Source organism: Henckelia pumila, chromosome 1, assembly GCF_033568475.1.
Source record: "Henckelia pumila isolate YLH828 chromosome 1, ASM3356847v2, whole genome shotgun sequence".
NCBI lineage: Eukaryota > Viridiplantae > Streptophyta > Magnoliopsida > Lamiales > Gesneriaceae > Henckelia > Henckelia pumila.
In genome coordinates, this window is record NC_133120.1 from 129828328 (window position 1) to 129843179 (window position 14852).

At 37.2% G+C, this 14852-nt stretch overlaps 1 protein-coding gene across 1 annotated transcript; it reads left to right on the forward strand.

Annotated features, from left to right (window-relative positions):
* The first annotated feature begins 7018 nt into the window (after positions 1-7018).
* LOC140873993 (uncharacterized) lies at positions 7019-11368 on the forward strand. The gene is made up of 2 exons (XM_073277274.1): positions 7019-7333; positions 11312-11368. Exons 1-2 carry the CDS (start codon positions 7019-7021, stop codon positions 11366-11368), a joined length of 372 nt encoding a protein of 123 aa, XP_073133375.1.
* Positions 11369-14852: the final 3484 nt, after the last annotated feature.

The window sequence follows — 14852 nt, forward strand, 5'->3', positions numbered from 1 at the left end:
AATTAAAAAAAATTAATTTAAAGACTTAATTTATAGAAAATAGTTGTTTGTTAAGTACATATTATTGGAAACCTATTTTTCACCTACTAAGTCCATTTTAAGAGCTTTTAGTACACTTTTAAAATTTAAATACCTTTTTGGACGATTATTAAGCATATTAGTAAAGAGACCATTTAAAAATCACTAAACAAATGCTATGATTGAACCCAATAATTCACAACCCATTCACGTGAAGGCTAGGAGACAACTATCTACCATGCATTCAATATGTTTAATTTGGGCCATCTCATTTTATTTTATATCACACCACGTGAAGCATTCCATCCACCATCTCTTTTCTTCTTCCTTCCTTTCCATTTAGCTGCCGACAATTTCTTCTTCACAGCATAACACATACCATACACGTTCTTTTGGAAGGTTCAAGCAAGGTTTTAAGTTCCGTTCGTCTCGGAAAACCAATACGCATCGGTATCGTATTTTGATTGAAATATTCACAAAGGATCGTTCGAATTCTCTTTATTTTCTCACCATTTAAGCTCTACTATTCTGCTTTCATCATGAAATATTTAACCATGTATGTTTGATATGGCTTAGATATGAAATTTGCATGATTATATTGAGCAGACTCGTTTTCTTGCTCTCTTCAAGTTTTTCTTCACGTTTTTCTTTCTTGGATCGTTCAAGGTTTTTTGGCTCATGACTAAGAGGTGTCTTAGGATCCATATGGTTGAGTTGGATAAGTGAATGAACAAGGAATAGGCTGGAAACGAAACAGGAACAAAAACATGCATCATGTCGCGCAGGTTGAGCAGTTTCAGTGTAGGGGATCGTTCTCAGTTCATAGATTGCCTTAGGGTCTGGGTTTTGGTTTCTTAGAACCCCAAGACCTTGGGAAAGGTCCTCCATGTGGTCCTCTGGCCGGTGGTGGCCGGATCTTGGCAGCCGAATAGCCTGAAGATGGGATTAGTGTTCTGCGCGCGAGCAGAAAAATAGGTTGGGTTGTAATGGTTCGTTCTCCTTCTACATAGCTTTGTTTGAGGTACTATGTTTTGGGTTAGAACCCCTAGATGTTGGATAAGTATGGGCGTTGGTTTCATGGCCAAAGGTGGTCGGATCAAGGAGAACGAAAGGAATTAGTATAGCTGCTCAGAGCTGGTCGTGAGCAGAAATCTGCTTGGGTTAAGTTCTGAGTTCTGGGTTTGCTTCGGGCTGGGCTTGGGCTGGGTGGCCTGGGTCGGGTCCAAGGGGTCACGGGTCATGTTGGTTGGGTTTGGGTCTGGGTCGTGTTAGTCGAGCTCAGGTATTTTTATTTTAGGATTTATTATTAGTTTAAGTGTTAAATAAAGACTAAATTGAATTAATGAATTTAAATGGGCTATTTGGGATAATATTTTGGTTTAAATAATTATTTAAGTTAATCCATTAAATTTTATGGGCCTATAGTTCTTGGAAGATATTGGGCCAGTTTTGGGACGTTTGGGCCCATTGGGCCAGTCTAGAAGTTAACGGGCCTAAGTTTAAGGAGTCAGCAGCCTGAACCAATCCATGAAAATTTATGCATAGTTCGTAAATATATAATTAATTATTGCATGAATATTTTAAATATGTAAAAATTATTATTTTTATATAAAATAATTAAATATATATTTGCGGGCAAAATTTTATGAAAATATGATCATGAAGAAATTTTTATGATTGTGCATGATGAAAGATGATATATGTATAATGTTGGGCATAAGAAATATTTTAAGAAAGTTGAAGTGGATGTGTGATAAATACGGGATTGGGGATGAGATACCTAGGCCCGGAGCCCTTTCCATAGAGTACGGGACTGAGAGTCGGGATACTGGGGCCTGATTGCCTTTCCATATGTTATGATGATTTGCCTACGGATCCAGGGTCAGCCCGGTGAAGGGGCCAAGAGGTGGAGATCCCACCGCCACGTACGTTGGTTCTTTGATTGATCAATCATTTATACGGTCACACCACATTGATATAAATCTTCAGAGTTTTAAATGAGGATATGCCCTTATTATGATGCATGATGATTATGATATGAATATGTATGCTATGTTATGAGATGATCACGAGTTATGTATTTTATGACATGCATGTATATATATTATTTATTATGTATCGTGCATGTGTTATGTGATGCATTAATTTAATTATGTTGTTATTATGAGATAGAACGTGCTGAGACTCTAGGCTCACTAGACTTAATTGGTGCAGGTGAGCAGGGAGACACTGATGTAGAGTATATTGCCCCGACTAGGGGTGAGGACGTATGAGATCCCGACAGTTGGCTAGCCCGTGACCTATGTCAGTTTATGTTTTCAAGTGGTCTTGAAGAATACTATATTTTTCCGCACAAGTATTATAATTTATTTATGAATTTATGAATTTTATGTTAAATATTTTATGTGAGTTCGAGTGGTGATATTTTTATGCATGGATTTATGTTTATTTTTAAAGATAACTATTTGCATGTAGAATTATGAAATTTATTGTAAAATAATTTGTGTAAGTTTATTTTCTATGTTTCAATATTTATGTATTATTATAAGTTTCATTACTATTAATATCTTTATATATTAAATATTTATATAAGAAAGAAAAAATTGTAGTAGTAGGAACGAGTCGTTTCAGTTGGTATCAGAGCAAGGTCCTTGGAGGGTAATATCCTGCTACGTGGAGCTCAGAAGTCGCACTACCAGTCTGTAAGTTTTAATGTTTTAATTATGTTATTTATGGGGCTTAGGATTTATGATTTAATGATTTATGTTATGAATGATTTTAAATATACTAGTTATGCATTGTGATCACGTTAGAGATTTATGAAAATTGTAGTATGGCTCCCCGAAGGAATTCTCAGGAATCGAACACCATCAATGGCGACCAAGGTGATGAAAATCGTCGGAATCCACCTCCACCACCTCAGCTTACTCCGTTTGAGAGAGCCAGTGTGGATATGTTGACTGGGATTACAAGGTTGCTTGAGCACCAGACTGCACAGCCAAGGAAGTCCCATGAAGAGGACGTGGCAGAGAGATTCAAAAAGCAGGGACCTAAAGAATTTAGCTGTACTACTGACCCACTTGTTGCTGAGGATTGGATCCGTTCTCTGGAGACCATTTTTGCATACATGGGGATCACTGATGCTGATAAAGTAAGGTGCACTATCTTCATGCTGAAAGAAGATGCAGCGTTGTGGTGGGAAGGAGCAGTGATCGGGGTGGACTTGGCTATGTTGTCATGGGGAGATCTTAAGAAGATGTTCTTCGAGAAGTATTTCACTGTGGAGGCACGTGGACAACTGATTCGGGAGTTTATGAGTCTCCGTCAGGGAGACAAATCTGTTGCTGAGTACGTGACGCAGTTTGAGCGGGGATGTCATTTTGCACCATTGATTGCGAATGATGAGCAGGAAAGATTGAGGCACTTCACAGATGGATTGCGACCTGACATTAAGCATGATGTGTTTATGGCTGAGGTGGCGAACTACAAGGCGGTAGTAAACAGGGCGTTGAGATCCGAGCAGGGGAGGAAGGAGATGAATGCAGCTTATCATCATAAGAGGCAGTTACAGCGACCCTTCAGAGGTAAGTATTCGCAGCCTGTGAAGAAACAGTTCACCGGGCCGGCTAATGGCCCGAATCCTCCCCGACCATAGCAGAGACAACAGGGCCAGCAGAGGCCACAGCAGAATGGGGCAGCCGCCCCAAATCCCAGAGGTATTCCCTTATGTAAGACTTGTCAGAAGCCTCATTCGGGCCAGTGCATGTATGGTATGGGAGTCTGCTACAAATGTAAGCTACCAGGTCACGTCGCAATGAACTGTCCTACTACAAGGAACATCCCGGGGCGTGCATATGTCATGCAGACAGAGGAGGCTGACCCAGACACGTCTTTGATCACGGGTAATCCTAACATATGTATTTAAGATTCGATAATTTGCATAATTATTAGAATTTGCATAGGAAATTCATGTTTATGTGACATTATTTTGGTTTAATTAACTATTCTTAAGATGTATGCTCGTGGGGACATTTTTATGAGTGCAGGGAAGATTCTCGTTAGAGGTAATGCTACGTATGCGTTGCTAGATTCATGAGCTACACATTCGTTTATTGCTCAAGAATTCGTTAGGCGAGTAGGCATAATACCTGAGGATGCTATTACAAGATATGATATTACCTTGCCATCTGGCGAAATTCTTACTAACTCCAGTGTACTTAATGAAGTGGAGTTGGAGCTTCAGGGAAACTTGGTTAGTGCCGATTTAGTGGTGTTACTGATGTCAGGATTTGATCTTATTCTTGGCATTGATTGGCTTACATCTAATGGAGCTTCGATAGACTTTCGGAAGTGGACAGTTTTAGTGAACCCATCAGGCGGAGATTCTTTTGTCTTTCTCGCAGCTCAGAGTAGTAGTGCTTCGCTTGTCATATCTTATGTGCATGAAAGAAGGTTGTTACGGAAGGGTTGTCAGGGATTTCTTGCAAGTGTAATAGCAGCAGGCGAGTCATCTACTAGATCTATAACAGATGTGGAGATTTTTCGTGAGTTTTCGGATGTCTTTCCGGATGATGTGGTAGGAATTCCACCAGTTAGAGAGGTTGAATTCAGTATCGAGCTGTTACCAGGCACTGTGCCTATCTCTAAGGCACCGTATCGCCTTGCTCCCACAGAGATGAAAGAATTGAGAGAACATATTCAGGAGCTTCTAGAGAAGGGCTTTATTCGCCCCAGCGTGTCACCTTGGGGTGCACCGGTCTTATTTGTGAAGAAGAAAGACGACAACATGAGGCTTTGTATTGGCTATCAAGAGCTGAACAGATTCATCGCGAAGAATAAGTATCCACTGCCGAGGATAGAAGATTTATTTGATCAGTTGCAGGGAGCATTGGTTTTTTCTAAGATCGATCTACGATCTGGTTATCACCAGCTTCGAGTCAGAGAGGAGGATGTGTCCAAGACTGCTTTTCGGACATGTTATGGGCATTACGAGTTTATGGTAATGCCATTTGGACTGACTAATGCTCCAGCGGTTTTCATGGATCTCATGAACCGTGTCTTTAGGCCATATCTTGACCAGTTTGTCATTGTTTTCATCGACGATATATTGATTTATTCGAGGATCTTGGAGGAGCATAGACAACATTTGCAGACAGTTTTGCAGACCTTGAGAGAGCATAATTTGTATGCAAAATTCAGCAAGTGCGAGTTTTGGCTAGAGCAGGTGGCATTCTTGGGCCACATTGTTTCTAAGGAGGGTATAGCAGTGGATCCATCGAAAGTCAAGGCTGTTCAGAATTGGGGGACTCCGAAGAATGCTTCTGAGATACGCAGCTTCTTGGGCTTAGCCGGTTATTATCGGAAGTTCATCAAGAGTTTCTATTCTATAGCAGTACCCTTGACATCACTGACCAAGAAGAACGCCAAGTATGTTTGGAGTCCCGAGTGTCAGAGGAGCTTTGATCATATTAAGGAGGCACTTACTTCTGCACTAGTGTTGGTGATTCCAGTAGATCATGAGGAGTTTGTGGTATATACAGATACGTCTAAGATGGGCTTAGGTGTTGTTCTTATGCATAATGGTAAGGTGATTGCCTATGCGTCGAGACAGTTGAAGACTCATGAGCAGAACTATCCGACCCACGATTTAGAGCTTGCAGCTGTTGTGTTTGCACTTAAGATATGGAGACATTATTTGTACGGTGAGAAATTCCAGATTTTTACTGATCACAAGAGTCTCAAGTACTTCTTCACTCAGAAAGAGTTGAATATGAGACAACGCCGGTGGTTGGAATTAGTTAAGGATTATGATTGTGACATTAGCTATCATCCAGGTAAAGCTAATGTAGTGGTCGATGCGTTGAGTCGGAAGACTTCCGCGTTATCTTATATTTCAGTTCAGCAACCTCTACAGGCTGAAATTCGGAGGTTTGACTTAGAGATCTACCCCAGTGGACGCGCACCAAGTTTATCTGCCCTTGTATTACAGCCGACTATTAAGGAACAGATTCGAGAAGGACAGACCACTGATGAGCAGTTACAGCGCATGAGGCGCAAGGATGAATCAAAAGGTAGTCTTCTCTATACAGTGGATGATGGAATTATTCGATACAGAGGACGTTTGTGGGTGCCGAGAACTGATCAGTTGAGAGCAGATATCATGTCTGAGGCACATGCATCAGCGTATTCCATCCATCCTGGGAGTACGAAGATGTACCATGATTTGATGAACTTGTATTGGTGGCCAGGTATGAAGAGAGATATTGGTCGATTTGTCTCCGAGTGCTTGACTTGTCAGCAAGTCAAGGCAGAGCATCAGCGACCAGCGGGATTGCTACGACCACTCCCTATCCCGGAGTGGAAATGGGAGAATATATCTATGGACTTTGTAGTGGGACTACCGAAGAGTGCTAGAGGATCGATAACAATTTGGGTGATTGTCGATCGACTCACCAAATCTGCACACTTTCTGCCAGTAAGGACTACTTTCACTTTGACTCAGTTTGCAGAGCTTTATATCAAGGAGATAGTCAGACTGCACGGTATTCCACTGTCTATCGTGTCAGATCGAGATCCAAGGTTCACTTCTGCATTTTGGAAGAGTCTGCATACAGCTTTGGGGACTAAGTTATTGTTCAGCACTGCATTTCACCCTCAGACAGATGGTCAGACAAAGAGAGTAATCCAGACACTTGAGGATCTATTGAGGGCATGTGTGATCGACTTCCAGGACTCGTGGGAGTCAAGATTGCCGTTGCTGGAGTTTACCTATAACAATAGTTTCCAAGCGTCCATAGGTATGACTCCATTCAAGGCTCTCTACGGAAGACGGTGTAGATCTCCTGTACATTGGGACGAAGTTGGAGAGAGGGTTCTTCTAGGACCCGATTTAGTACAGCGGACCGCGGATATTGTGACTCAGATCAGAGAGCGGATGAGGACCGCACAGAGTCGTCAGAAGAGTTGTGCTGATCAATGACGAAGATACCTCGAATTTGCCATGGGAGATCATGTGTTCCTGAAGGTCTCGCCTATGAAAGGCGTGATGCGTTTTGGTAGGAGAGGCAAGCTCAACCCGAGGTATATTGGTCCTTTCGAAATTTTGGAGAGGATTGGCATGTTGGCCTACCGTTTGGCATTACCACCGAACCTGGCGGCAGTCCACAACGTGTTCCACGTATCTATGCTTTGGAAGTATACTTCTAATCCATCGCATGTTTTGGATTTTGAACCTCTACAACTGTCTCCAGAGCTAGCATTTGAGGAAAAACCCATTCGGCTCTTAGCTCATGAGGAAAGGAGGCTTAGGACGCGGGTTGTTCCGATGGTCAAAGTCCAGTGGCTGAATTATTCCGAGGAGGAAGCTACTTGGGTGACCGAGGCCAATATGAGGGCTCGTTACCCAGAGTTATTCGGTACGTAACTTAATTTCGAGGACGAAATTCAATTTAAGGGGGAAGAGTTGTAACGTCCGAAATTTTTCTAAGTGATTTCGCATGCATAATTAAAAAAAAAATTAATTTAAAGACTTAATTTATAGAAAATAGTTGTTTGTTAAGTACATATTATTGGAAACCTATTTTTCACCTACTAAGTCCATTTTAAGAGCTTTTAGTACACTTTTAAAATTTAAATACCTTTTTGGATGATTATTAAGCATATTAGTAAAGAGACCATTTAAAAATCACTAAACAAATGCCATGATTGAACCCAATAATTCACAACCCATTCACGTGAAGGCTAGGAGACAACTATCTACCATGCATTCAATATGTTTAATTTGGGCCATCTCATTTTATTTTATATCACACCACGTGAAGCATTCCATCCACCATCTCTTTTCTTCTTTCTTCCTTTCCATTTAGCTGCCGACACTTTCTTCTTCATAGCATAACACATACCATACACGATCTTTTGGAAGGTTCAAGCAAGGTTTTAAGTTCCGTTCGTCTCGGAGAACCAATATGCATCGGTATCGTATTTTGATTGAAATATTCGCAAAGGCACGTTCAAATTCTCTTTATTTTCTCACCATTTAAGCTCTAATATTCTTCTTTCATCATGAAATATTTAACCATGTATGTTTGATATGGCTTAGATATGAAATTTGCATGATTATATTGAGCAGACTCGTTTTCTTGCTCTCTTCAAGTTTTTCCTCACGTTTTTCTTGCTTGGATCGTTCAAGATTTTTTGACTCATGACTAAGAGGTGTCTTAGGATCCCTATGGTTGAGTTGGAAAAGTTAATGAACAAGGAATAGGCTGGAAACGAAACAGGAACAAAAACATGCATCATGGCGCGCAGGTTGAGCAGTTTCAGTGTAGGGGATCGTTCTCAGTCCATAGATTGCGTTAGGGTCTGGGTTTTGGTTTCTTAGAACCCCAAGACCTTGGGAAAGGTCCTCCTTGTGGTCCTCCGGCTGGTGGTGGCCGGATCTTGGCAGCCGAATAGCCTAAAGATGGGATTAGTGTTCTGCGCGCGAGAAAAAAAATAGGTTGGGTTGTAATGGTTCGTTCTCCTTCTACAGGGCTTTGTTTGAGGTAATATTTTTTGGGTTAGAACCCCCTAGATGTTGGATAAGTATAGGCGTTGGTTTTATGGCCAAAGGTGGTCGGATCAAGGAGAACGAAAGGAATTAGTACAGCTGCTCAGAGCTGGTCGTAAGCAGAAATCTGCTTGGGTTAAGTTCTGAGTTCTGGGTTTGCTTCGGGCTGGGCTTGGGCTGGGTGGTCCGGGTCGGGTCCGAGGGGTCACGGGTCATGTTGGTTGGGTTTGGGTCCGGGTCGTGTTAGTCGGGCTCGGGTATTTTTATTTTAGGATTTATTATTAGTTTAAGTGTTAAATTAAGCCTAAATTGAATTAATGAATTTAAATGGGCTATTTGGGATAATATTTTGGGCTTAAATAATTATTTAAGTTAATCCATTAAATTTTATGGGCCTATAGTTCATGAAAGATATTGGGCCAGTTTTGGGACGTTTAGGCCCATTGGGCCAGTCTAGAAGTTAATGGGCCTAAGTTTAAGGATTCAACAGCCTGAACCAATCCATGAAAATTTATGCATAGTCCGTTAATATATAATTAATTATTGCATGAATATTTTAAATATGTAAAAATTATTATTTTTATATAAAATAATTAAATATATATTTGCGGGCAAAATTTTATGAAAATATGATCATGAAAATTTTTTTATGATTGTGCATGATGAAAGATGATATATGTATAATGTTGGTCATAAGAAATATTTTAAGAAATTTGAAGTGGATGTGTGACAAATACGGGATTGGAGATGGGATACCTAGGCCCGGAGCCCTTTCCATAGAGTACGGGATTGAGAGTCGGGATATTGGGGCCCGATTGCCTTTTCATATGTTATGATGATTTGCCTACGGATCCAGGGTCAGCCCGGTGAAGGGGCCAAGAGGTGGAGATCTCACCACCACGTACGTTGGTTTTTTGATTGATCAATCACTTATACGGTCACACCACATGGATATAAATCTTCAGAGTTTTAAATGAGGATATGCCCTTATTATGATGCATGATGATTATGATATGAATATGTATGCTATGTTATAAGATGATCATGAGTTATGTATTTTATGACATGCATGTATATATATTATTTATTATGTATCGTGCATGTGTTATGTGATGCATTATTTTAATCATGTTATTATTATGAGATAGACTCTAGGCTCACTAGACTTAATTGGTGCAGGTAAGCAGAGAGACACTGATGTAGAGTATATTGCCCCGACTGACGGTGAGGACGTATGAGTTCCCGACAGTTGGCTAGCACGTGACCTATGCTCAGTTTATGTTTTCAAGTGGTCTTGAAGAATACTATATTTTTCCGCACAAGTATTATAATTTATTTATGAATTTATGAATTTTACGTTAAAGATTTTATGTGAGTTCGAGTGGTGATATTTTTATGCATGAATTTATGTTTATTTTTAAATATAACTATTTGCATGTAGAATTATGAAATTTATTGTAAAATAATTTGTGTAAGTTTATTTTCTAAATTTCAATATTTATGTATTATTATAAGTTTCATTACTATTAATATCTTTATATATATATATATATATTAAATATTTATATAAGAAAAAAAAATGTAGTAGTAGGATCGAGTCGTTTCAATATATGTGCATGCATATGATGTGAATTGGATAATTGGATCAACAAAGAAAACTCATGCTCAAACCGGAGGTGCCAGAGTGCATATTACCGACTCGGAAATACCCGTGGATAACTAGCACAAACATCCAGACGTGGATCTGAAATGTCTTGAAAACATCTCAGCCCTCCTGACCCATCGGCCACTGTGACTCATGATGTCCAATCATCCACAAACTAGGGTTGAGTAACCCTACTAATCATGGCTATTTCGAAGGAGATTCGGCTCAACGTGATACATGAACATGAAACATATGAACAATAATACATGCATATAATGGCAGATAAAATGCAACACATAAGAAAGTATACTCAGCTGGATATCTGAGTCAGTACTTACGTACCTCTATAAGTCAAGTCTAGGTGAACAACCTAGAATCCAAGCCTATAATAAAATGTATAGAGTATCACTTATACAATTATAAAAGCTTTAACTAAATTATTAGATACTCCTAAGCTTATCAAGGTTTCCGGAGTATTACATGCGTCAGTCGTTAGCCCACTGATGGCCCCAAACTCTAGGCACAACTTCGCTCTGATCCCGGTAACGCCTCGCTATCGCTCGACCCTCGAGACAACGCCTAAAAAGTCTCAAATAGAGACTAAAAACGAGAGAGAAAGCTAAGGAAATTGGAAATTATAAACGACTTCCTCGGTCCCTATTTATAGACAGAATTTCAGATCATCCGATCCTCCATTCGGAACTTCCAAACAGGTTCAGAGCTTACGATCTCAACTTTGGACCTTTTGATTTTGCGCGTACTATACACGTGTCTAGTGATTGGACAACTCACTGTGCAGACTGAGTTAGGAGCTTCAAACCTGGGGGTTCGGATCTTTCGAACTGGTTTGAGTCAAATAACCAATCAAAAACCCATACTCTGTCGGTTTGAGGGAGTTCGGAACTTCCGAATACCATCCTTGCCATCCGAACTAGTTCGGATCTTCCGAACTTCCCACGCTCTAATTCAGAACTTCCGAACTACTCAGACCCTGGATGTCCTTCGGGCCATTTTTGAATGTCCCGAATCCGATTTTATACTTATTTCCCTCAAATAAGGGTTCCTTAATCATTTTTAACCATTTAAACATGTTTTGACAGTATAATTGCTTAATTGGGAATCGGGTTACTACATATGTAGAAGCCAATGCATTGTAGTCGAAAATTCACCGCTCGCCTACGGGTGTGGATACCCTATGTAATCTAATGAGATAATAGTGCATGGAATATCTGACCAGAGTATGAGATGTGCATTAGGGTAAAGTGGTTTTCTAGTTGCACATGTGATGACACTATGTATTCTCAAAGATGCATCACATCATTTTCGAACATCACATACATACCTCGACGAACCAATGGTTGCATATTCGACCGGGATATATAAGATGAATGGACTGTACTGTACGATAACTATAATCGATTGGTTTTTTCAAGAACTATCAGTGATACCTAAGAATCATGGGGAGATTCTACTAGATGTTCTTACCATAATTCGATGGATCCAATTAGAAATAAATTCTAACATTCTTATGATCAAGGTATTGGTGCATAGAACGTGGCGAATTAGGGTAGGCCCACATAAAGACAATGTCCAGAATCACAAAGAATTGTGAACCCACGGCTAGCTAAATCCCTGAACTATTGAGGATCACATAAGAACTGTTTCCCTGTTCCCATTGAGATAATACATTTACAGAGTTGAATTTATAAGAAATAAGTTTGATAGGATCAAGATAAGCTTACAAATGAGTTTATAATAGCTTATAGATATTTTCATTCACCTGCCTAATTTCAATGGAAGTGTTCCAAAATTAGCAGCTCTCTTATTTAAACTTCAGTGATTTCAAAAATTGAAGTGTGCATCATAATAACGAATAAATTAAAGTCATCACATCGATGATATTGGATCATTAATCGGGATTACGATTAGAGCATTATAGTGGGTGCATGATTCATGGGCTTGTAAGAGTACAAGTCCAACATGCAAAACAACTAAAATCTTGAATGGATTAAATTGTCTTTTTATTCTAGTTGAAATTGAATTAAAAGGTCTCATTAAGTTACCATAACACACACACACACATATGTATATATCATATATTAATATTTATATATATATATGAATATATATATATATATGTATATATATATATATGTATGTATGTGTAAATTTGGTAGAATATATATGTAAATATGGACATCTGAGTGTGTAGATATATATGTATATGATACATATATATGGCAATGATATATAATAATTATATTATTGTCTTAATACACAACTTGTTCACCAAGAAATACATAATATATATATATATATATATGCATTATTTTGAAAAATCACAACCTAATTTCTATATGCAAGAATCAGACACCTCCTCTAATTGATAAAGGATTTAGCGTAGTGTTTCTTGTTCGTTTGAAATCTCGACGAAAACTTTTTCTTTTCTCTCTAGTACAAGTTTGAATATGAATAGACAATCCGATCATGGAATTGATTAGGAGATCGAATTAAGAAACATAAAGATTTACAACAGAGCTATATCCACTAAATCCGGAATAGTTGGAGTCAAGTGAATATTTCACTAAAAGTATAAACACTCTAACACAGTATGAATGATGTTTAAACAATGAGTGCCCAAGAAATTTTAAAGAGTTATTTGCACAAAACATCTCTGTGAAATATTGAAAATGCGCACTTCTCTCCTGTGAAATTTTAATAGACATCTTCAACCCTGACCTTTTATAAAATTAGCACACGTGCCCCATCATATGAGCGATTGTTGCGCATGCGCCCCTCATGCGACTGGGCTAGCATTTTGATTTTTTTTTTGCACCAAATACCTTTGTGAAATATTAAAATTACATATATATTTGACCTTTGGAGAGTATAATTTTTAAATTTATTCAACTCATAAGATCCAATTATAAAATATTTATCAAACATTTACATTTTATGAATTTTTATTTTTTACTTCAAATTTATTATTATTAATTTTTTTTCTAAAAAAATATTTTTACTTTATCTTGATATCATTATTTTATTAATCTCACTTCGTGTTTCCAACTTTTTCATTAAATATTCATTCATAAACAAAGATTTAAATACTTAAAAGTACCAAAATATTGAACTAATTAAAATGATAAGTTCAAACATATTACTTTTTCGATTTACGACTATATAGTATCGAACCAAAATCTAAATTTTTGAAAAGATGCATTGCACAATTTATAATAAATACTAAAAAAAATAAAATAGTTATATAATGATAAAATTTACTATTAATTCTATATTTAATTGAATAAAATAATATTTTTGATTAAATAACTATATAAAATATTAATATTTTATCTTAGTATTAGGTATACGAAAAATATATTTTAATAGTAAATTTTTTCATTATATAACCATTTTATTCTTTTTTATTATTTACTGCAAATTATGCAATAAATATTCTCGAAAAATTTTAGATTTTGGTTAAATATATATAGTTTTAAATTGAAAAATTAATATACATGAATTTATCATTTTGGTTCAATATTTTGGTACTTTTAAGTTTTAAATCCTTGTTTATAAATGCAATTTTAATGGAGAAGTTGGAAACACGAAGTTATTTAATAAAATAATGATATCAAGATAAAGTAATAATATTTTTTAGAAAAAAATTAATTAATAATAATAAATTTAAAATAAAAATAAAAAAATCATAAAATGTAAATGTTTAATAAATATTTTATAATTGGATTTTATGGGTTGAATATATTTAAAAATTATACTCTCAAGGGGTAAAATATGTAATTTTAATATTTCACAGGGATATTTGGTGCAAAAAAAATCAAAATGTTAGCCCAATCGCATGAGGGGCGCGTGCGCAACAATCGCTCATATGAAGAGGCACGTGTGCTAATTTTATAAAAGGTAAGGGTTGAAGATGCCTATTAAAATTTCACAAGCGAGAAGTGTGCATTTTCAATATTTCATAGGGGTGTTTGGTGCAAATAACTCCAATTTTAAATGTCAAAATTAAAAATTTAAAATTTTTCGCTGCGTCTTGGACACGAGAAAGTGGTTCTCCAACTTTAATTTCTTCAGTCTTTGCTTCAATCCATTTATCTTTCTCCTTGGTGGCTACTGCTTCATTAATGAGGAAGGTTTTGTTTGTTCTATGATTTAGCAATGTTAAGTTTATCGGATTGTAACTGTTGTGTGAGGTCTTAACTTGCATATATAAAACATGTAAAGTTCTCAAGTATGAGTCTATGACAAAATCTACCATATATATTGGAAATATTTTTTATGCCATAGGCTTTAAAGAGTTTAATACGATACGATTTTGTGAATGATCAATTTAATTCTTTAAGTTGTTATCTTAGATTTTTTGGTCATATCTATATAGAACTAAAAACCAACAAAACGAAAGGTTACATGATTAAAACACAATTTTAACTCTAGTTAAAATTGTGTTTTAATCATGTAACCTTTCGTTTTGTTGGTTTTTAACTAGTTCTATTTCATACTGACGTGACATCGAAAAATTGATTATGCATTTGATGTCACAACAACGCTCCGAAAAATACGACTAAAACCCAAAAAACATCAAAGTTTTAGAACTAAAAGACAACTTTGATAAGCTAAAAGGAA

Excerpts from the sequence above, each read along its gene's own strand:
- LOC140873993 (XM_073277274.1), top strand. The coding sequence starts at position 7,019 with ATGGGAGATCATGTGTTCCTGAAGGTCTCGCCTATGAAAGGCGTGATG. Across the intron at positions 7,334-11,311 it reads AAAGGAGGCTTAGGACGCGG|TATAATTGCTTAATTGGGAA; the intron begins GTTGTTCCGATG and ends ATGTTTTGACAG.